General features: G+C 43.7%; 1 protein-coding gene across 1 annotated transcript in view; it reads left to right on the plus strand.

Annotated features, from left to right (window-relative positions):
* Nucleotides 1-24,605, plus strand: part of TLN2 (talin 2) — a 438,278-nt gene that overhangs the window by 307,255 nt on the left and 106,418 nt on the right. Inside the window, exons 26-32 of the mRNA XM_086710846.1 lie at nt 788-922; nt 2,867-2,995; nt 5,415-5,517; nt 15,580-15,788; nt 16,866-16,985; nt 18,002-18,199; nt 19,254-19,393. Of these exons, the coding sequence (XP_086566972.1) occupies nt 788-922; nt 2,867-2,995; nt 5,415-5,517; nt 15,580-15,788; nt 16,866-16,985; nt 18,002-18,199; nt 19,254-19,393 (1,034 nt within the window). The remainder of the gene's footprint in view (nt 1-787; nt 923-2,866; nt 2,996-5,414; nt 5,518-15,579; nt 15,789-16,865; nt 16,986-18,001; nt 18,200-19,253; nt 19,394-24,605) is intronic.

Below are 24,605 nucleotides of genomic sequence, written 5' to 3' on the forward strand. Positions count from 1 at the left end.
TGAAACAAAAAATTTGAAAAATAGAATAAAGAGGATGATCTTATTTTTGAAGATATATATGCATGCACATAGACATCCATGCATAGTGAAATTATATTCTAGGTAGTGAGATGTGATGTGACAGGTCATTTTGTTTTATTTTGTCTGCCTGTATCTTTTAAAGTAGTCTGTTAGGTATATTTCAGACACAGATTAAAGAGCTATTCTAAGAAACACAAAGAAATGTATTTAATAAACTCTGTCTGCAATCTGTTTTAATGGGAATTTCAAGCCAGTATCCTAATTTTGCCCCCTCTCAATGACACATACTTTTTTCTTTCTTTCTTCCTTCCTTTCTTTTTCTTTCTTTCTTTCTTTCTTTCTTTCTTTCTTTCTTTCTTTCTTTCTTTCTTTCTTTCATTTCTTTCTTTCTCTTTTCTCTTCTCTTTCCTTTCTTCTTTTCTTTCCTTCTTTCTTTTCTTTCTTTTTTCTTTTCTTTCTTTTTCTTTTTTTCTTTGTCTTTCTCTTTTTCTTTCTTTTCCTTGTTTTCTTTCTCTTTTCTTTCCTTCTCTTTTCTTTCTCTTTCTCTTTCCTTCTCTTTTTCTTTCTTTTCTTTCTTTTTTTTTTTTCTTTAACATTCTTAGAATGTCCTGACCCTAGAATTGGGGTGGCAATTTTCAGGGATAGTCTAGATGATTTTACTCTTCCTTGTCATAGAGGAAAGTAAGTTCTGGCTTGGTTGTTTGGTCTGTGCTCTCGGACTCTTGCTGCTCAGGTGTCATCTTACTTTCTGCTCCTCCCTTTACAGCCTGGAAGCAAGATGGTGGCCTCCGCCAAAGCCGCGGTGCCCACTGTGAGCGACCAGGCTGCAGCCATGCAGCTGAGCCAATGTGCCAAGAACCTTGCCACCAGCTTGGCAGAGCTACGTACCGCCTCACAGAAGGCAAGTGGACCCTGTCCCAGCAGTTAGCTCATTGGGAATGGAGCTTTAGATGCCTTACTTCTGGGTGTGACCTGTGGATGACCCAGGACCTGAACACGGCTGGGCATGTTTCCTGGCAGAGGCGTCCGTTCCATTTGCTTGATGGGGATTCGCTTTTACGGTTTTTAGCTACTGTCGCCTAGACTTAGTTTATCACTTTCCAGTTACACATGACTTGTGTTAAACTATTGTAGGTTACATGCTCCCCGCTCCCATGCCCTGGGACAAGCAATGGTCCATGTTTCACAACCTTAAGGGAGACAGGGAGTCATCAGTTTCTTGGTGCCAGGTAAATTCTAGGCCACAATAAGTGATTGCATCTTGCAGGTATTATTTTGTGAACTTCAACTATTCAGGCAGCAAAATTATTCCAGGGAGCAGGGCAGGGGAGTCATTTATAGTATCTTTTTTGCCCTGAAATCTTTTTACATCTTACATGGGAGCATTCACCTTAACAAGGTCCTCAACAGAACAGAGTTAGGGATTAGTAAGTTTCTGTCTCTAGGACTTACTTACCGATAGACCTCAGTACTGTACTGTTTGATGTGTTATTAGCATGAAATTCTGGCATGAATTCATTTTTCCTCACTGTAGCAGTCCCTTTATAGAAACAAGAGGCGTCATACATGAGGAAGGGAAGAAGGTTAGAAGCTGATTTGAATTCTTGATATGAACAGTGTGCCTTATCACCAAAGAAAAATTTCCAGAGCTTTAGGATAATACTCAGTTAAAAAAAAAAAAAAAAAAAAAATCTTGAGCTGTGTTTCTCAACCAGAGGTCCAAGGACCATCTGTGCTGAAGTCACCTGGGAGCATTCAGAATGCAGGTTCCTGGGCCTCACCTCTGAGCAACTGAATAAGAGTGCCTGAACAGAGAGCCTGAATTTGTACATTTTACAAGTTTCTTCAGTGAGCCTTAGAGTCATCCATACCTCAACTGCTCTGGAGCAATGAGCCTCAAAGTGGGGCTCAAGCGAGACTGTCCACTGGGGAGGAAGATACTGAGAGCTTTTAAATATGTTGTTTTATATAGTGTAAGGGTTAGGAGTATAGGCTCTGGAATCAAACTACCTGCATTCAAATTCTGGCCTTGCCATCAACTAATTTTTGGTGACCTCAGCAAGTTAATTAACCTCTCTGTGCCTCAGTTTCCCCACCTTGTAATACTGGCACATAGCAATCAATCAGTGACTATTTACTGCTGTTGTTGTCACTATTATCTAAAAAAAAAAAAAAGAAAAAGAAAAAGAAATTAAGATTTACCAGTATTTGACATACTGAGCAATAATTATACACATATAATTTATTAACATGTGGGGGGGGGGACTTGATCAAAGTATTAGAAGACCAATATTTTAAACGATCAAGAGAATTAAATAGTTTTCTTAAAACAATTACTAAGGGAAAAAAATCTTTAGTAATCTTCACTGTGGAAAAGTAATGGTTTATAGTCTAGAAATTTGTAGAGATTCAATAAGGTGGAAAAAGCCTTGTCCCGATAGTCCTGGGTTCTTTCACTCATTCCTTCTTCATTCACTTACCACATGCTTCTCAAGTCTCTTTGTGGACACGTACTGTGCGTGGTGCTCTGTCTCTAGAACCCGGACACAGTGAAGAAGGATCCTCTTAGTTTGAGCAGCAAATGCATTTCAGATCAAAATAGCTTCCAGGAGACTTTAAGTATATCCACTTATGAAGCATACATAATTGATTATTTCGGGACGTTAGGACTATGGTCCTGAGTGAGGTTGGAAGTGCTATCAGGAAACGCTTACTCCACTTGCTTCCTGTTGCCAGTGTTGGAGAATCACTGGGTACATCCAGAAAGGCATTTTGTACATTGCAAAGTGATAGGGACGCTTTTCCTCGGCAGCCTTGGTACACATATTCCCAACTCTGTTGACAGGCCCATGAAGCCTGTGGTCCGATGGAAATTGACTCAGCTCTGAGCACCGTGCAGACACTTAAGAATGAACTGCAGGATGCCAAGATGGCTGCTGTGGAAAGTCAACTGAAACCACTTCCAGGGGAAACGGTAAGGAAATTCTGGAGCCCACTGGGGGTGGGACTCTGCCTTATGGTACGATCATGGTGAGGCATTTTTAGAAGCTGGAGTTGGTGTGCTTGCATTTCTGACATTGTGAAGGCAAAGCCTTAAAATAGCCCCATATTTAAGCACTGGGTTGAGTAAAAGATGGCCCTGAAGGGGCCTCTGGTAATGGTTGTGTGGCTTGAGGTTTGGCTGAGGATGAACAAGTGTCTGTTAATGATCATTACTCTTTTCATAAACGAGACACATCCTTGTGTTTTAGTCCCATGTTGTGAACCCACAGCATTTTTTAAAAAGAATGTCCATTGCAGCTAGAGGAGCTAGATTTTAAAATTTAGGAGTTCTAGGGGCGCCTAGGCAGGTCAGTCAGTTAAGGGTCCTGACTCTTAGCTCAGCTCAGGTTATGATCTCCAGTTTTGTGAGTTGTGCCCCACATCAGGCTCTGTGCTGACAGCTTAGAGCCTGCTTGGGATTCTTTCCTCTGTCCCTCACCTGCTCACACTCATTTGCACTCTCTCAAAATAAATAAACATTTATTAAATAAATTTTTAAAAAGTAGGAGTTCTAGCATCTAGCTCCAGCTTATATCCTCTACTAGCTCTAGATAAGTCTTGGATCTCCTCTGTGTCTCAGATATTTTATCTATGAAATGGATGGCAATGATGTTATTAAGGTTGACACAGAAAATACTTTCAATAGTCATTTGAAAAAACATTTCCTTAGTGCAAGTCACTAGGATGGACAATGACAAAGAACTTGAATACAGTACAGTCACAACAGTCGGTGGAATGATGGCAACAGAGATCTAATTTGATGATGTTATGGTACCTCCTGAGGCCTGTCAGGGCTTTCTTGGCTAAGATTTTACCAGGTCTTCTCGTTTGTACATACCTCCTTTTCCACATTACTGAACATTGCTAATAAATACCACCATTTATTAAGTACCTCGTAAGCACTGTATACACACAAAATCAATCTAGTTGTAACCTTAATGAGCGAGTTCTCTTAATCCCGTCTTACAGGTGAGAAACCAGAGGTGTGGAGGTAGGTTGTCACTATTCTGTGTGGTTATCTACCAGCTAGTGGTAGAACCAGGGTTTGAATGCAGACCTCTAGGACTCAAAAACCCATGCTTTTGATCGCTCATGTTGAGAGCTTCTACTCTTGACTACTGCTGCTCTTTGGGTGAACTGAAAACTTGTGGAATCTTAGAAGGAGACTTAAAAAGCACCAAATTCACCATGCAACAATGCCTGGTACATACCAAGCCCTCAGAAAATATGTGTGAAATCAAGCTACTGCGAAGTAGTAAAGACGAGGAAACTCAGGCTCAGAGAAGTTAAGTCACCTAAGGTCGCCTAGCTAATGATGAAGTCAGGAGTGGCTGTAGGGCCAGCAGCTTTGTAATGTGGTCCGCATGACCCTTTACAAACTCTTGCTCCAGGGAGCCCAAGAGAGACTGACATGACAGGAATCCTGCCTTTTATGTAAATCAACTGGTCAGTTAGAATGCAACAAACACGATGTAATTTTTAAGAAAATTGTTTTCCCCAAAGGAATGTGTGTGCAGCATTATAACACATTGTTGGCTGCAATGGACCAGGCTCTTTTTTATTTGAAGGCACTGCCTCTTGGGAAGCATGTTGTGGAATTAAAAAATGCACATGCTCTCTGATGCCTTTCTGCACTCTTGCGGTGTGCCTGGAGGTTCTGTTCCAAAATGTTGTCCTCATCTAGTAATCAAATAATTATCCATACCCTGGACCTTCAGTAACTTTGTTCTCTGAATTATTTATTCATTTTACAAAGCAACATGATGTGCTATTCATGGGAAGCAAGCACTTCGCCCATTTTCATAATCTCATTTACCACGGCAAACCTCTCTTTCTATTGCATTTCCTTCTGGTTAGAACTCCTCAAAGTATAAAGATTGAAATTAACAATGTTAATGGTCCCACACACCAGGAAGGTGGTACCCCTGGATGACTGCCCACTTCCTGCCAAGGCATAATTAATTCTCGCTAAGGATTTGTTGCAGACTTTCTAAATTAGCTTCTAAAGGCATAATGCTAATAGCTACCATTTGTTGAGTACCTACATTGATTCTGAGAACTTTCTGAGCTTAGGCATTAGGATCTCCTTAGGAAACCAAGGCATGGCGAGGTTCAGTAACCTGCCCAATCTCTCACAGTTAGCATGTGGGGGAAGGAAGTAGAGGGCAGGAGCATGAACCCAAATTTGTTCTGAAACATGGGCTTTTTCCTCTCTTTGACCCTACTCAGCATTACTGGTATTAGGGGGGAAAAAGCTAAGGCCCACGTTTGATGTGCATTTTTTTTATGCTAAGACTTCAGTGTATGTTTCTTTTCTTCTAAGCTGTCTTCCCCTTTGGATATTCTTATAGCTGGAAAAATGTGCTCAAGACCTGGGAAGTACATCCAAGGCAGTGGGCTCCTCCATGGCTCAGCTCCTAACCTGTGCTGCGCAAGGCAATGAGCACTACACAGGTGAGACTCACTCTTTTTGTGATTCCCTGTGGCCAGGTGCAGGCTCCTGGGTGTGGGCTGAGGGGTTCGGCAGCTGATGTTCATGGACTTGACCATGAACCTGACTTTGTTTTTCAACAGCGATGTACAGATTTTTCAAGCACTTTCCATTTGCTTGTTACTGGGCTTCATACTGTTAATAGGCTTCATATAAGACGAATCCAATATGATCACTCCAAACTATTTGTGGATCACCCCTACTAGCCTATAAGCAAACAGTAATTATAAACTTCTGGAACTATCTATGTGGGACTCTTGAAATCCCAGTAAAGTAAAGGAATAAAAAAAAAAAAAAAGAGGAAAAGAAGATGACAATAAGATTTCAGTGAAATTTTCAAACATGGAAGGAGGCAGATGAGTGGTAGCAGACAGAGCCAGTGAACTAAAGGCCTCCCAGGATAGGGCAGCCAACAAGAAACAAGCTGATTTGTACTGCAAAACCCTGGGAAGGTTTGATTATTGGAGACACCAGTTACCCCCAAAGGCAGGAGACACCCTTAAACAGGAGTCTGTATAAGAAACAGATTGTGTAATTATCAGCTCTAGGAAAAACACCAGGATATAAGGAAACATCTCCCTAGTAGGAAGAAGACCTAGTAGGAAGTCTATAGCTACCTCAAATGGAAACATCAAGAAGTTTCATTATAAGCCCATTATTGGAAAGAGGAAATATGTCAGAAGAAAGCTCAAAGAGCTGAAGTGGTTCTAGGAGAGGAATGGGGAACTCTGGGATGGGGAGGAGTAGTTATAAATAGTTGGTTTTGTTACACAGTAGTACTGCTTGCCTTTGGAACACACACACACACACACACACACACACACACACACACACACACACTGTTAGTGAAGTATAACATACATCTAGAAGAGAATGTTAAGTCCTAAATGTAGACCTTCATGAGTTATCACAAATGGAACGCACCCAAAACATCACCACCGTGATCAAGTAACGGGACATTTTCAACACCCACATGTGCCCTCTGCTCCCTGCCCCTCATTATATTCCCTCCTGTCTCCCAGAGGTAAACACCCATGACTTGTAACAGCATTAGTTGATTTGCTCATTTGTAACTATGAAGGAAATCATGCAGATGTGTCCTTGTGTCTTCACTGTCTTTTCAGGCATTACGTTGTGAGATTCATGTGATGCAGGCAGCAGTTCTTACATTCCTGTTGCTTCCTGTAGTATTTTATTGTATGACCATATCTATTTGAGACTTGATCCCTTTGATGGGTAAAGCCATGGACAGTTCTAGGACATGCTGTTTAGTGGGCATAAATAAGCATTTTCTTAACAGATACCTAGAAATGGAATTGCTGAGTGCCAGGCTGTGCTTGGCTCTAGCTCCCTTCCTTCAGGCGGTGGTGTATGAAAGTTCCAGCTGTTCACATCCTTGTCTCCACTTTCTGTTGTCAGCCATTGTCATTCTGCTGAGTGGGTGTAGTATCCTATTATGGTTCTGATTTTTATTTCCCTGAAAAGCAGTGCATTTGAGGATTTTTTCATATACTAGTTGCCATCTGGATATCTCGTGAAGTGCCTGTTCATGTCTTTTGCTCTTTAAAAAAAAAAAAAAAAACTTTGAGGGGCACCTTGGTGGCTGAGTCTGTTAAGCATCCGACATTGGCTCAGGTCACGATCTCATGGTTCCTGAGTTCCAGCCCCACGTCAGACTCTGTGCTGACAGTTCAGAGACTGGAGCCTGCTTCAGATTCTGTGTCTCCCTCTCTCTCTCCCCTCCCTGGCTCATTTTCTCTCCCTCTCCCTCCCTCCCTTTCTCTCTCTCTCTCTCTCTCTCTCTCTCTCTCAAAAATAACTCCAACTTTCATTTTTAACGTTTGTTTATCTTTGTATTTGTTGTAGGAAGTCCTTTTCATTTCCATTTATCTTTTATCTGGGAGCTTACCTTTCGCTCTCAAAGTTGTTCCTTGGTGAATAGATTTTGTTTACAATTTTAATGTAGTTCAATTTACAGCTCTTTCCCTTAAGGTTAGTCACTGTGTCCTTTGCAAAAATTTTACCTCCAGAATCATTAAGTACTCTTTTCTGTCGCTGTCTAGAAGCTTTGTTGTTTTACTTTCTATACTTACAAGTATGATCCATCTAAAATTGAGTTTTGTATGTGAGCAAACACAACAAGTGGTGTATCCCACACCACTTGTTGAAGCAACCATCATATCCCCAGAAGTCTTCAGTTTTCTCTGTCATTAGTTAAGGGAACTTTTATGAGAATCAGTTTCTGATCTTTAGATTCTTTTCCAATGACTTAATTGCCTCTCCCTACCTTAGTACCACACTTTGCTAATTACTGCGGTTTTATACTAAGTATTAATATCTGATTATATAAGTCCTCTGACTTTAAGGGCTGACTATTCTTAACCCTTTGCCTTTCCAAACAAATTCTACCATCAGCCTGTCAGTTTCCACTCCCCAAAAAGACCTGCTTATTTTTTCCTTTTTCTAAATTGGAGTTACGTTGAATCAATTTGGGGATAAGGAACCTTTTTATATTAGTGAGGTTTCTAATCAGTGAATATGTCTTGTCCTTGCACTTAGATTTTCTTTTTAATACTGTTTTATAGCTCTATGTATATAGTTTTGTGCGTTTGTTTTCATTAGGGTGTGCATGATCTGTTTTGTCCCATTGTCAACTTTTCTATATGCTTTTGTTTAACTGGTATGTTATAAGCATCATGTATTTGTTGTTTTGCAGAGAGAGGGGTTGTTGATGCAACAATCTTTTTTTTTCAGCTGGACTATTTGTTCCATTTACCTATAATGTAATGACTGATGTATTGGGATTTTAATCTAGCCTTTTACTATTTGTTTTCTGAATGTCTTACCTGTTCTGGATTCCTTTCTTGCCTTTCTTCACATTCATATGTATCTGTTACATTCTGTCTGCCCTTGACGAGCTTGTTAGTTGTATATTCATTGACTATCCTATGATTTTCAAAGTCTAACATGAGTTAGTATGTTCACCTCTTCCTGGACAGTACAAGAATCTTGGAACACTTGAACTCCCTTCATCTTTCTTCCCTCTCATTCATTATTGTCATTTTTGTGTGTTTTAATTACACAGACATATCAATCTCTCAATACAGTCTCCATATTGTTTCATTTGGTCGGTATCCATTTAGAGTCACCTCCATATTTACCCCTTCCATTGCTCTTTGTTCCTTCCTGCTTCTCCCATGTGCCTCCACTTGGGATTATTTCCTTTCTGCCTGAAGAAGTCCCTTCATTTGCCTTAGTACGAGTCAACTGGTAACAAATTCTGTCCATTTTTGTCTGCATCCACCTTTGTTGTGCCTTTATTTTTGGTGGGTAATTTCATTCATAAAATTTTAAGTTGGCAGTTATTTTATGCCAGCCCTTTGAAGATGTTATTCCATTGTCGTCTGGCTTTCTTGATTTCTGTTGTGAAGTCAGCTGTCAGTGTCCTTTTGTAAAGGTAATATGGTTTTCTTTTGCTCCTCTACTAGCTTTTTGAATGAAAGAAGTTTTATTGTGTGTTTATCCTGCCTTGGGTTTTAGTACTGTTTGAGAATGGGATTTGTTATCTTACATCAGTTTTGGAAATCGCTCAAGCACTGTATTTTCACGTAGTGATTCTGCCCCATTTTTTCTGTCTTCTCTGAAGATTCCAGTTACTGTCTCTATGGGGCATTTCCACTGTTTAGCCTACCTCTTCTTCTTTCCCATGTTTGCTGTGATTGTTCTTCCCCATGTGTTTTTCTCAGCATTCTCCTTTGATGAGTCTGCATCTCACTGTTCCTCTCCTTAGCTGTGTCTACTCTGCTTTTAGCCTCTTCTGAGTTTTTAATTTGAAATGTCCCATTTTTCAGTTTGATAAAATCCTCTTGATAGTTTTCTTGCACTTTCCAAACTTTGGATGCTGAAATTTTCTATCTTGCCATCTAATTTCTTCAAATAGTTATCACAAATTATTGAAAGTCCTGGTCCAGTAATTCCAATATCTGGATCACCTGTGGGCCTGTATTCATTGTCATTTTTCTCCGTTTTCAGCCGTTGGTCTTACCTCCTACTGTTGCTGATATTTTTTAATCTAATGCTAGACATGGGTACTTTAAATTGAAGAGATGGTCTGAGGCTCTGAATTGTGTTTTTTTCCCTACAGAGGATTATTCTTTGTTTCTGGCATGTAGTGAACATCTAAGCAGATCACTGTCATATGGGCAGGGACGGAGCTGATTGGAAACTGTGTGGTCTATTTCCAGTTTGTTTTTTATGGGATAGCCCTTTGTGCATCCCGTCAAAGCATCTGTGATGTTTACCAAGGACATTGCCTTTCATGGGCTCACAACTGTCCTTTTTAATTCTCCCAGCCCCGTGAGATTGCAGGAAGTTTTGCTCAGCTCCTGGGCAACAGTTTACAAATTAAGGAATGCCTTGAAGGGAAAAGTGGCACTGTACCTCCCTCTCTGTGCTTTTTTTCTCTTTAAAATCTTGTCCCTCTTGGGATGCCTGGGTGGCTCAGGCAGTTAAGCACTAGACTCTTGATTTCAGCTCAGGTCATGATCTGAAGGTTCGTGAGTTTGAGCCCCACATCAGGCTCCACACTGACAGTGCAAAGCCTGCTTGGGATTCTCTCTCTCCCTCTCTCTCTCTGCCCCTCCCCCATTCTCATTCTCTCTCTCTCTCTCTCTCTCTCTCTCTCTCTCTCTCAAAATAATCTTTTAAAAAATGAAATTAAAATAAAATAAAATCTTATTCCTCTTAGTGCCTTGGTCTCTCTCCACTGCCATCAAATAGATGTTTTGTATGATTTTTCCAATGAGGGGGAACTTATCTGCAATAAGTTATTCTGCCATTATGATAACCAAGGTCCTCTTTGATTTTTTTTTTTTTTAAACTCTGTGTATCTATTACTTTAAAGACAGAGCACAATAGGAGTGCAAAAAGAGTTCTCCATAGTATAATACAGTACCTGCAATAATAAGAATTTTGTCCTAATGGGAGAGTAAGAGAAGCTGTCCAAGAGAACTGGCCACCTGATCAGGGTTTTAAGGATTGCTTAGCATTCATTTAGTGTTCAAGGAGAAGGAAAAGTATTTATAAATTCTTACAAGGCATAGGGTACATGGGAGATGCAAGCTTCAAGAAATTCTACACCTTTCTGGAATCTTGCCAAGCTTGGTACAGCTTGTACAAGCTTGGTACAGATGAAATGCCTGTTTAATGGAGGGAAGACTCCTTTATAGGTTCCATCATTTGATACTGATAACATCTAGGATGACAGACTGTCTAGTCTGTGTGTGAAAATAGCCTGGAAGTAGCACCATTTAGTTTTGGCAGGCGCTGAATGGGTGGTTGGGGGGGATGGGAACAGTGTGTATCAAGTCTCAAAGGGAAGAGAAAAGACTGACCAAGTGACCTTGAGGAGGGTTCAGGCAAAAGGCAAGCAGGAGAGGAGTAAAAACTTAAGGATGGAAAGGGAGACTGGGTCAGCTCCTAAAGAGCCTCGTAAGCCACCTTAAATAATTTAAAACTTAAGAGCATGTGAAGACAGTGAAGAGTTTAGATTGCCTTTTAAATAGGTTGCCCTTCCTCTCCTATGCAGATAAAGTGAGGGAAACAAAGTTGGAGGCAGGAAGACTAGGGTGAATGCTGCTGCATTCATCCACCTGAGAGATGGGGGTGGCCTGCAGAAGAAATGAACAGATGAATTAAAGAAAAAGAGACCTGACAGCTGTTGGTTGACTGGTCAGGGACTGGCAGGGATGGAAGTAAGGAAAACAACATGGACACTCAAGTGTTTGGCCTGAGAGCTGAATGAAGCACAGGGCCATGGGCAGGCATGGTGGGCTGGAGTTCAGGGATTCCAGATTCAACTATAGATGTATTCAGTTTGAAGCATCTCCAGGTCAAGGTGCCCATTAGGCAGCTAGATATTTGCCTTTGAAACTCAGTAGAGAAGTTTCAACTGGAGACGATGTTTCTTAACTGTTGAATACAATGATAACAATTGAAACTGAAGAAGTATGAACAAGTTTGCCGAGAGGGAGTGGTAGAGCAAGAAAAATTATCACAGGTAACTCTGGATAACGCAAATATTTAACAAGAAGAAGGCTAAGCAGCAAAGGAGATGTTTGAAAGAAGTGAGAATGTGCAGCCTTGGAAAGAGCAAGAAAACCTGGAGAAAGGGAGGTGTCTAGAGCCAGAGAGGTAGTTGCTACCCAGAAAGTTGCCTGAGAGAGAGGCTTATGGGAAGCATCCATTGGCTCTGGGAAAAACAGGGTCACTCTTCTTGTTGGAGGCAAGTCCTCGTAAGTTCGAAAATGGCTGGTAAGGAAGGAGAGAGAACGTACGTGTGGACAGCGTCTCCCTGGGTCTCAGCTGCTGCTGGGCTAGATTCTAACACAGATGTGTTTTTGTTGGGCTGGTATCCAAATGTATCCAAACCACATTTCTGCTTGGCTGAATATGATGGCATATAGACCTCTTTTCAGATCCTGTATGACAGAGTAAAAACCTGTGGCATACCAGGTTTTTGCCCTGTGAGTTTGCTATGTCATCTACTGCTGTCTACACACAACCTATGTGAATTCTAATCAGCGGTGGCTGCCATTACAGAGAATTTCACTGCATCGCTGATCACTGAGGAATCTTCTTAATGCTTGTTCCTGAACGTAATTTAAGATCCAGATAGCAAGAATACCATAAAAACAATTTGTGTCTTCAAAGTGTTGTGGTCGTTGAGACTGCAGTCTGCTTTTGTGTTGCCCACTGGCAATTCTGGCTGTGTAATGTACCCTGGACTATATGAACATTTTTGTTCGGAGGGTGGTATTTGCCTGCAGACCTGACCCTGATGAATGTCATCATTACCATCGAGAATGTTGCTGTGAACTAAGCCGTACGTAGCCATAGATGTTCATCGGGCTCCTGGCCTCTTGTTCCATTCCTTTGATGGTGTAGCTTCCTCTTCCTTGGAAACCTGATTCCTCCTAAGAGGATCCCTGAGGTGCCTCGAGATTTCATAGTGATTCCTCAGCAGAAAACACATGGGATAGACTAGCCTAAGCTCTTGGCATTCAGCTCCTCTGGTTTCTGCCTTTTTAAAAAAAAATGTCTGGGTCTATAAAAGGTTTTTCAGTAAATGATTTTTGCATAAATGTGACTTTTCTAATTGTACGTGATAAATGTTTCATTCTCTCAAAGTCGTGTACAGCTCAAATAGAAATGGACTCAGGAGACTATATAATAAATGGGAAGACAAGGGGAGATGTCGAGAAATCACAGCCTGGAATTTTTTTTTTTTTAATTTTTTTTTTTTTAACGTTTATTTATTTTTTTGGGACAGAGAGAGACAGAGCATGAACGGGGGAGGGGCAGAGAGAAGGGGAGACACAGAATCAGAAACAGGCTCCAGGCTCTGAGCCATCAGCCCAGAGCCTGACGCGGGGCTCGAACTCACGGACCGCGAGATCGTGACCTGGCTGAAGTCGGACGCTTAACCGACTGCGCCACCCAGGCACCCCACAGCCTGGAATTTTCAACAGAGCAGTGATCTCAGCCTCCTAAAACTGGTGGGAAACCGAGGCCCTGAGGGAAAAGGCAGCAGTCTAGGCCACACAGGTAATCAGCTGCAGAGCCAGAGGTGGATGAGGCCTTAACCACATCTGGTGCCTTTGTGAGCAAGGGCATCCTTCAACCCTGTGCCAGAAGCTTAAACATAAAAAGGAATTGACTGTTCCACTCCGCTTGTTTCTCTCCTTCACGTTCGCTTTATTTATCTTTGTGTTTTCTCTTCTGGGCTTCCCCTTTGCCATAAAAAAAAAAACAAAAAACACTTTGTTTAAAATTCTTTCATACCGCACGTTGCATTCAGAAGTGCCGGGTGATAAACGGTGGATTGGCAGCTTTGTAATTTGCCCTGATTAGATTGTAGAGTTATGTCCCAGCTGTGTGACTTACTAAATATTTACAGATTCGCAAGTCTGCCGTGCTGCAAAGTTGCCTTGTTTTATGGATGCAGGGCCTCGCACATTACTGTATTATGGCGCCTCATCCTCCATAAGGAGACGACCACCTGCTGCTTCTGCTGATGCAGCAGAAGCCACGGCTGGTAAAGGCCCCCTTCAGAGGCGCCCAGAGACCGTCCCGCTGAAGCTTTAGACAATCGTCACCTCGAAGCTGAGCGCAAGAGAAATTGGTGTGTGTCAGTTTCACGCAGATGGTGTATGTTCCAGCAAGAATCCCTCCTAGTTCTCTACCCCAAAGAGCACTGTGCAGAGAGTCTGACCCAGAAGCTTAAGAATCCTCAGATCTAGCCCCGGCACTGCCTCTGAAAGTGTGTCACAGACAAAATACCCCTCAGTGCTAGACCTCCTCTATGAAGGAGTTGGGTGAGATCTGCTTTAAGGTGGGTTCTTCTGCATTTCTCAGGGTGTCCAGATTCTCTTGTTACATGCTCTGGCACTTTAGCCTTCATCTTCTGCTCGGCTATGCCAGGCCCTCAGTGCCACGTAGGAACGTTCGTGTCCATTTTATGGCAGATGGTGCTATAATTTTTAACAACTAGTTTATATTCATAGTTGATCTGCACATCCCATCATCCTTAGAAGCGAGTTTAAAGATGAACAGGCAGGGGTGCCTGAGTGGTTCAGTCAGTTAAACGTCCAACTTTGGCTCAGGTTATGATCTCACAGCTTATAAGCTCGAGACCCTCATCAAGCTCTGTGCTGATAGCTTAAAGCTCAGAGCCTGGAGCCTGCTTCGAACTCTGTGTCTCCTTCTCTCTTTTCCCCTTCCCTGCTCACTCTCTGTGTCTCTCTGTCTCTGTCTCTCGTTATTTAAATAAATAAACATTTAAAAAATATTAATGAAAAATAAAAATTAGTAAAAAATAAATAAAGACGAACAGGCACTTCCCAAAGGAAGATATACAGATGGCCACTAAGTGTATGAAAAAATACTCAACATCATTACTTCTTAGGGATATAAAAGTTAAACCGCAGTGAGCTACGATCATATGCCCACCAGAATGGCTAAAATAAAAAATCTGACAATAGCAAGTTTTGCCTAGGATGTAGGGCAACTGGAACTCTCATACATTGCTGGTGGAGTGCGTCATAGTAAAACCATTCTGAAAAGGTTTTGTGGTGTCCTCTAAAGCTAAACTTCCTCTAAGACACAGTAATTCTGCTCCAAGGTTATATCCAAGAGAAATGATTCCCTATGTCCACTTACATACATGAAAGAAATGCAGGAAAGTTACAAGAACTTTCTTGGTAGCTTAATTCATAGTATCCCTAAACACCAGTCCAAATGTCCACCCACGGAAGAGAGGATAAACAAATGGTGAATTGGTGCAATGAAATACTACATATCAAGTCAGAGGAATGAATATAACGGCATGGATGAAACTCCTAGCATTCTGGCAGAGAAATAAACCAGACACAGCATACTGGTGGTTCCATCAACAGGGGATTGAAGAACAGATAAAACTAGCCTAACTAGAAGAGTGATCATTTCTAGTGTGAGAGGTTATTGACCGAGGAAGGGGACAGGTGATGGAAATGCTCTGTCTCCATCTGCATTGTGGCTACGTAGCTGTAAACATACGTAAAAATTCACTGAGCTGCACATGTGGAGTGCTCACTTGATTGTATCTAAGTCATGCCCTGATAAAAAACAACTGGGAAGAAAAGTGCATCTGAGTGGTCCATCTGTGTACTTGATCCCATGCACTTGGCGTTACAGGTCCGTGGACACGCACAGCAGAGTGTGTGATGGGAACCAGAGAAAAATCGTTGTTAGCCTGCCACTTGTTACAACATGTCTCTTGGATTGGCCCAGAGCCGGTGGTATGGGCTGCTCCTTCGAGAAGCATAGCAATTCACATTTCATAAAAAGTGACTTGGAGCCCACCTGGACCACACACTGTCAGAGGGTCTTCTCCTTTCTAGGAAGCTGTGGTCTAGAGGCTGACTTTCAAATAAAGTATGGCTTTTAGATGGAGTCTAACAGAAAGTCTGGTGGCATTTGATCCCTAGGGGTGGCTGCAAGAGAGACAGCCCAAGCTCTGAAAACGCTGGCCCAGGCTGCCCGTGGAGTGGCCGCATCCACCAGCGACCCTGCAGCTACGCATGCCATGCTAGATTCAGCCCGTGACGTGATGGAGGGCTCAGCCATGCTCATCCAGGAAGCCAAGCAGGCCCTGATTGCACCTGGAGATGCTGAGAGTCAGCAGAGACTAGCCCAGGTGAGGCCCTGGAATTGGCAATTGCGGTCATCGCTAAGGTGGTCACTCTTTTCCGGGTGTGAACATTGCTCAATGATGGGTGTTTTCAAGACCTTCCCAAGTAGTATAACCATGCTGGCCTTATGCGATACCCACTTTTTAACTTTGGTCTGGTAGCCCCCGTCATATGAGATCTGCTCGACTGAGTTAACAGAGAGCACGGGGGCCTTTATTGAAATCTGTCCTTGGAACTTCGGGAGCCAGGACGTGCGGCTTGTTTGCTTGGGGCCCAGGTGTGCTTAAATACATTCCTCTTCCTAGTCCGGGAAGTGAGGTAGGTCCACTTAGTGGGTCCGCTCAAAGTTTTATACTCCCTTTATTGCCTCTTCGGATGAGTCTTTGCCTGCCTAATGAAACCTGTGGGCTAGAGACCATCTAGGCAAAGTTCTAGACAGGAAACTGGGAAGATGGTTTAGGTTAAAAGACACGACACAGCCCACTTCCAAAAACCTTACCCTTTGCCTAAGGATACAGAACAGTACATACAGCAAGTCCTTGGACATCCTAAAGAGGCAGCATGAGGGCAGCTCCAAGTTCAAGTCTGAAGTGCTCAGAGCATCCCGCCTGCCCTTGAGCAGGGTGAGGTGTGGGGGTGATGGCACCTGTGTGTCACAGAGAGAAATCAGCCACAGGCCTGCCTGCGACCCAAAGAATTCAAGGCCTCCTTCCACTTTGGTGGCCTCCACAGGGCTCTCAGGAAGGGGGCTCTTTGTGTTTCTTTTGGTAGTGGATATCTTTGTGGTAGAACCTGATGTAATATTAGAGAGTTCTGTGTTTGAGTCATTGTGTTTGGTGATGGGGTGCGCACGAGATGTACTATATCAGCGTGTCAGACCCTTTGCCAAGACAGGATGTTAACCCCAGTGAGAGGCCTAGAAGAGGTGATTTAATGGTAAACAGTGTCAGCTGGATGCTGGCAGATAATTTTCCGATCCTTTTCAGCTCTGCGCACTGTCACTGCTGGTTCCCAGCACATCTGCACAAGTGTTTGCACTGAAACTACTCTCTTACAGACCTTTTCTCCCTCCGTGTATTCAGGTGGCCAAAGCCGTCTCGCACTCCTTGAATAACTGCGTGAATTGTCTCCCTGGCCAGAAGGATGTGGACGTGGCCTTGAAGAGCATTGGCGAGTCCAGCAAGAAGCTGCTTGTGGACTCGGTGAGAGGTTTTTGCATTGAGAAGGGGCACCTGGGGGACTGGGCTCACCGTAGGTGTGAGAGGAGTCTTCTCCTTTCCATGGGGTCTCAGAGCAGCTAACCTCCATTTTAGGAGTCCTGTTTTTCCTCTCAATTTGCCTTTCCTTGTTTGGCTTTTCCATGAGCAAAGTTCCCAGGCAGAGCTTTTCAAGTTGACTTTTGCTTTGAGTCCTTGTTGCTGTTTGCTCTTGTATCCTCCCGGTGAAAACAGGAAAGGTGGGTATGTGATCATCTGACTTGTTATCAGGACATCACAGGCAGTCACAGGCAGGTGGTGGAGGGACATGTGTGTCCAGAACTCACTGAGAAAGCAAGTTGTCTAAGGAACTGCATCTTGGAGCCTGTTTGCTGTTTTGGGCACCCCTGTCAGTGGGGGCCTTTGGTTCATCCATCCCTTCTCTGCCGGGTGCCTGGCACATACCAGCTATGCAAGCCGCGTATGCAATGTGACTAATAGAGCCTAGCCCTAACCTCTCTGGAACTTAGGGCAATTCCGCCAGTGATGCTTCTGGTCCACGTAAAAGCTGTGTTAGCAAAGGTTACTAATTGGTGGCTATTAGTTTGGAAGAATAGGATTTGAGGTTTAATACAGCATCTGCTTTTGTGTTCTAGAAAGCTAAAGCTTTGAGAGGCTCCATCCGAAATAGAGTGATGGTTCAGAGCATGGATCCTGGAGTCCGATTGCCCACGTGTCAGTCCTGGCTCTGCTACTCAGGAGACCACAGCCCCTGAGGATAGACCATATTCGAATCCACTGTGTCTAGCATTGACTAGGTGTTCAAGTAAATTTCAGTGAATGAAATAACGTTGGTATGTTTCAGGTCATACTTCACATAGGTGGGCTCAGACCAGAGCCTTTTCGTTTAGGTGACTCAGAAATGCATCCCTGGAGAGCCCTCCTTCCCTCCATGGCGCCTTCCTTATTTCCACCACGCAAAGTAAAACTTCTTATGGAGCATGCCTTTCTTCCCCCTGCAGTTACCTCCAAGCACGAAGCCTTTCCAGGAGGCCCAGAGTGAACTGAACCAAGCTGCAGCTGATCTGAACCAGTCTGCTGGGGAAGTGGTCCATGCCACCCGGGGCCAGAGCGGAGAGCTGGCCGCAGCCTCTGGGAAGTTCAGTGATGATTTCGATGAATTCCTGGATGCTGGCATTGAGATGGCAGGCCAGGCTCAGGTGAGTGTGGCGGTGGCGGACTGGGGTTGACCCTCGCCCATCCTCTGACGGACTGTTCACCCTTGAGGGCCCGCTGGACAAACAGGAATAGGGAACCTGTCAGCAGACCACACCGATGTGTTCTCTCTGCTGCTTAGGAAACTGTGACCTCACAGGCCTGGCATTCCTAAAGATGCTATTAGCTTATGTGTGAAATGCTTCTTAGAGATGATGGATAACTTTTCCCACGATCACGCAGCAGCGTTCATGGTTTATTTCTGCTTTTTGCAGGGAGGGCAGCTCTGTGTCCTGTGCTTCATAGGTCGTATAATATGGTGAGAAATCTTGTGTTTGAGGTTCACTGGGCCCATTTGAGGAGATTGTGTCTGATGCTAAGTGTCGAATGATTAAAAATTACCTCCTTGAGATGAACAGATAAAACCCTTGTTCAGAACAAGGGGACATGACTGGTCTGGTGTCAGCTTGCAAAGCTGTTTTTTCTTGAGCTCCTGTGAACTGCCTAGAGGAGACACCCAGGGGTGTTGCTTGCTGTGTTATCTACAAATGGTTATTTCTCGGGTGGTAAGTAAGCCAGGTGAGAAATGAGACTTCTCTCAAGTCAGGAACTTCTAGGCTGCGGTCAGCTCTGAATATCTAGACAGTGGCACTCGTTTGTGCCAGGCCGAGATGTACGAGCTGCTCGACAACTCCAGCATTGTTGAGCGGGATGCTGGAATCCTGGCCTGGTCTGTGCGCTGGTGTGCATGTGCTCTCTCTCCCTCTCTCTCCTTCCCTCCCCCGCTTTTAATGCCTGCCCTTGTGAGACAGCACAGCTCTCTGCTGACCCAGTTGGGGCTGGATTTCTGTCCTGTTGCGTGCATCTTGGTCAGGGTATCTGTTTGGGGGACAGTAGACACTGGGCACCGTCTCGACCATTCAGGCCTCTGCAGACTTACCGGGCTACATGCGGTCTCCATAACTTGCTTCCATTCGAACATGGTACTCCTGGCTCTCTGAATGCCTCCCGGGAGAAATGGACAGTCCCTAATTACTCTGCCTCCTTTTGACTTTCCAGACAAAAGAAGACCAGATCCAAGTGATTGGAAACCTCAAGAATATCTCTATGGCATCCAGCAAGCTGTTGTTAGCTGCCAAATCTCTCTCTGTAGATCCAGGAGCCCCCAATGCAAAAAATCTCCTGGCTGCTGCCGCAAGGTAAGAAGGGAAACAGAATGTGCTTTCGTGTGTGCTTAAATAATGTCACTGTTGTAGAGCCGTGCCTGACATCCTGCTGCGCTTCTGTCGCTGAACACAGACGAGGTGCTGTTTCTCTGTTGTCAGAGGTAGAGTCGTGACTCTGGCATTTGATTAAACTGGCTTATTTTCATGTGCTTTCCCCCACTAAAGAGGTCTTCTGTCTTCTACAGCCTTTCAGCTTGCTTAGGCTTAAGGCCCCCATTGATTTATAAACATGATGGCTTAAATAGACATTTTTAAAGTAGTGTCGTATCTTTGGGATTATGAATGTAATATATGCCCACTGGAAAAAAAAAATGAGAAAATAGTGCAAAGTACAAAAAGCCCACAACACCCAACGACGCCTTCAACATTTCTTGAGCGCTTACTATGTGCCTGGCATTGATGTTAATTAGATGGATTTAAACATAATCTGTTTGTCACTTGCAGAAGGGCTCCAGTTTAGGATGAATGGGGTAGGGGTGGGAGTAAATTGTTTGGGGAGAAATATTAAAACGTGAGCCTGAGTTCTGGATGTTGTCCGTGTCCTGCTTTCCCGTTGTTTTCACCCGAGGAAGCGGTTAATACAATACAACATCTGTTCTACGGCCACTGTGGCTCACTAACGGGTGATTGAATGCTGGTACGTGGAGAAAGTGCAGTGACAGCCCAGGCAGATTTTGTGTGAGCAAACCCACACTCATTTTCCTGAACCAAGAGAGTAGGGTGTTGCATGTTTCTCTGGTCCTGTAGGCATGCATGTTTTCGTAGCATTCCTTGACATAACTTGATACATAGGAAAGCTAACAGCAGTAACAGATGAGATGTGGGCAACTAGAATATATAGCATAATTGGAAGCCTTTTCAAAATGTGAAGATTAGTGATTCTTTTTTTTTTTTTTTAAATGTTTATTTTTGAGACAGAGACAGAGCATGAACAGCAGAGGGTCAGAGAGAGAGAAGGAGACACAGAATCTGAAACAGGCTCCAGGCTCTGAGCTGTCAGCACAGAGCCCGACGCGGGGCTTGAACTCATGAACCGCGAGATCATGACCTGAGCCAAAGTCAGATGCTTAACCGACTGAGCCACCCAGGCGCCCCGAAGATTAGTGATTCTTAAAATGCATAGCTTGAATTCTACTTCTCAGTTTTTCTTTTTAAACTTGACTTTGCTTGCTTGCTTATTGGTTTTTTTCATGTCTTTCTCCTGGGTGCTCAGTGCCTGTCTCTTCAAGCTAAGTTCAGAGTCAGAGCTGAATTCTAGTCCAGGCTCGAATGTTTGGCACGCTTGGTTACATTGGCTGGAGTGCTCAACCTGCCTAAACTTTCCCATCTGCAAAATGGGGGTATGTGCTACATCATCCTTAGGTTCTTGTCCATTCTCAGTATTAAGGTATCTTGGTGATAATGGTTAAAACCTGTCTCATACTCTCTTGGCTTGTAGTGCTTTTTTTTTTTTTTTTTTTTTTTTTTTTTTGGCAGATGGTGAGGCAATTAGATAATTTTAGAGAATTTCCCTTGAAAACAGTTATCCTTAGGTGTGTATACTTTAGCTTCAAACAATAGTGAGAGCCACTAGGAGTGGAAAAAAAACCCTCCCCTCTCTCCACCTCCATCTTAGGCTTTGTGACTGTGCCAGTGAGTGAGTGCCCTCCGAGGGGCAGGGGATGAGAAAGAAAGAAGTGATGTCTCCTCTGTTGAGCAGCTGTTTCTCATATAAAACCCTCTCTTGATTCCTCTTTTTCCTACAAAGACCCTTTGGATAAGGCAACTGATGTTTCCAGGTATCCGAACTCAGACGTTTTTCATTATCTTCAATTTTTTGCGTCGTTTCAAAATTATAGTTTCCAACTTAGAACGCGCTGTTCACTTTCCTAAATTATGGGAAGAAGGGGAGAGTGTAAATTGAAAGCCAGATAAGGAAGGAAACCCAGGCCCTCAAGGAATATTGGTGCTGTCCTGGCTCTGTGGGTGTCTGAAGGCCCCCTGGTGGTGACATTGAGGAAGGGCCCCAGAGACCAGGTGATAAAGCTTTCCTTGCCTCTGTCCTGGCTTTCAGCGTTGACAGGAAGTTCCCAGCCTGATGGTTTCATAGCCAAGTACGTGCTTTAAAACCATCACATGAAATCATTGTGCCGGCACATTGTCTTTGGCTTTGTGGCACATGTTGGGAAGCTGTGCTCGTTGAGGAGGTTTCCCAGTGGAAACTTCCTGCCAGATCCCCTGAGTCAGGCAAGCTCCCTTTTGGAGGTAAAGCTCTGCACAGCTGGGGTGCATGCATGCATTCATTCATTCAGCTAGCAGATTTTTCCCAGATGCCTGCTATGGGCTAGGTCCAGCCTTGGATGCTGGGCTCACACCGTGAATACAACCGGGATGGCCCTGGTAGAGTTAGGACAGAGGGCACACACACACAGCATGCTCACCCCCTTCCATCTGGACTTGGCAACAACCCTGCATGTAAGTGCCCTTGGAGTTAAGAACCAGGTATCTTATTGCCACTGCCCTCCCTATTCTTGAGACACCAAGCCCTGCCTGTGTGTCATGTGGATGACACAGTAGCCCCAAGGATGCCATTGTGAGGACCCAGACCTGGACCAACACAGCCCTGTCCTGCTCCTGTGTCAGCAACCTTGAATCCTTTATTCGTTATGGTCTCCAGACTCTTTCTTCTCTGGAAGAGCAGTTGATATGACCTTTTCCTTTGTTCTCCATTCTGCATCAGAGCCCAGGTGCATTTGAGGAGCCCAGTCCTTTGGTTTTTGATGCTTAGTGGGGATGAAGTCCTTTTCTGTTGAGTGCCCAGTTTGTTTATCTTCCTGTATAGTTGGTGAGCTCGGACTCTCCTCTGATGAATTGGGTAGAGCTGGCAACCCTTTGTCAATCATTCATCAGCTTTTTCCCTGACCAGGGGCTGGTCTGATGCTCCCTGAACTTAGCCAAAGAAAGGGAAAACCAGGTTGCAGTTGCAAAAGGTGGGGGGAACATCGTACCTCTAAGCACCTCCCCTCTACCACTGCTCACACCACAGTCACCCTGGCTAGGACAACTCCCAGCTGAGAAGACTTTATGCCCACCACTGCCAGCTTTGGGACCCAGCCAGTCTTTCAGCTGCTTTCCTGTCCCCTGAGGGTTTCTTAGAACTTTGTGAGTGATTCCTCTTCCTGGGCTGCCCTTTGTTTTGAGGTTCCTGCCAGGCAGGCTTCCTCCTGTCTCCAGACACAGTGAAAAAGGATCACCCAGCAAGCAGCACTTCCACACTATGAAATAGGAAAATATAAACTAGGCCGTGTGTTGGTCTCCTCCAGAGTGTTCTGTTTCCTTTTTCCAAATCTGGATCTCGCTCAGGCCTGACTTCACTGATTGCTGTGGCCTCCCTGGAGCTCTCCCTTCCATGAAGAAACTGTGTCCTCCGTCAGTGCTGCCTGCGAGCCCAGAGTGTATCTGGCCTCTGGGAGGTTCAGGATCCTGTCTGACGTGCTACCCCCATCCCTGCTTCCTTTGGCTCGCCTTCTTTGTGCCTTATCTGTTCATTATCCTGCCTCTCCAACCGGATTGCAATCACCTTGCTTTCCTAGAGAGACAAACTATAGTGTTATTTTTTTTTAATTCTCATGCCTTATGCAGAGCAGGACCAGGGAATATGCACAGGTGGAATTTGGGGGCTCTTTCTCACCTTCTTAAGGACACTGTTGCTTAAGGAAGGGAAATGTCTGATGTTGCTGTTTTCCCAGCCAAGCTCCTTATTAGATGATTTGTGCTTAACAGATCATCAAAAGCACAAATTGGTCGATTGTCTTTCTTACTGCTGGCACATCTCCATATCTGTTTAAAATTTCCAGGCTGCCTGGGTGGCTCAGTCGTTTGAGCCTGCGACTTCGGCTCAGGTCATGATCTCATGGTTCATGGGTTCGAGCCCCGCGTCGGGCTCTGTGCTGACAGCTCAGAGCCTGGAGCCTGCTTCGGATTCTGTGTCTCCCTCTCTCTCTCTGCCCCTCCCCCACTCACGCTCTTGCTCTCTTTCTCTATCAAAACTAAAATAAACATGAGAAAAGTAATAATGAAATTTCCCTCCAGAGCTCCCAAACTAGTTGAATCAATTCAGTATCTCTAAACACTAAACAACGTGTAGGTTAGAGAGTCTTGTTTTAACATCTGAGGTTATGGATTTCAGTTTTTTTCTAAAACTGAGAATGGCTAGATATGCCTACATAAAGAACAAAATACAAGGAAACAATCACTACTTCTAGATGGTGGAATTGTGGCTATTTAACTTTTTTGTATTAAAAAAAAACAAACTTGTGTAGCTTTAATCATTTTTTTAATTGTATAAAAAGATTACAAAAAGTACAGTTTAGGCCTATACATTATGACCTTTAATGGGAACCCAGAATTCTCTTGTAGACTCGACATTTATTGAGTCAGTCCTTTATCATTGCACATTTGGGGTGCCTCCAATTCTTTGATCTTATAACTCACTGCTATAGTTTGCAACCTACAAATACTATTTATCACTGTCAAATCTGTGTAACCGTTTGCCTCTGGGCCACTCATTTTATTATTGGGCTCTTTAATCCAGACTAAAATTGGGAAAAACAATACCTAAACCATGCCTCTTAGCCATCGACCATTCAGACTTCAATGCTGTGCTGCACTTGTATGGATTATCCAACCACAAACCTTTGGTCTCTTGGTGTTTTTTGACCCCAAGATTTACTTGAAAATTTTTCACATCTGAAAAATAGTCAAAACAATAGGACAATAAACAGCTCTGTATTCTTTGGGTTCATCAATCGTCAACAGTTTTTAATGGAAAAAATCTTTATGTGAAGACTAGGTTAAAAAAAAAAAAAAAAGCCAGATAAACAGGAAACGGGGAAAGAAATAAGCTAAATGGAAAGCTTGTGTGATACGTAGAAATATCCTCCACATGATCATGTCATCACAGTCAAGGGCATTCTGCACCCTTTGTTATGCTCCTGCATGCCGACCTGTCCACTCAGAAGTATGTCTTGAAGCCTGCCACATGGAACATGGCGTTGGATCCCTGAGTGACCCATCTAGAGAAGGCATCATGGACCACACCCTCCAAGGTGCCCAGAATTAGATTGTCCTGCTCCCAGTTGTTTCTGTGTTGGCTTTGCACCATGGAGAACACAGTTGCTTCCTTACAACACCTTAATTAAACACC

Source organism: Puma concolor, chromosome B3 (genome assembly GCF_028749965.1).
Source record: "Puma concolor isolate L17-30 chromosome B3, mPumCon1.1.hap2, whole genome shotgun sequence".
In the NCBI taxonomy this organism is placed as follows: Eukaryota; Metazoa; Chordata; class Mammalia; order Carnivora; family Felidae; genus Puma; species Puma concolor.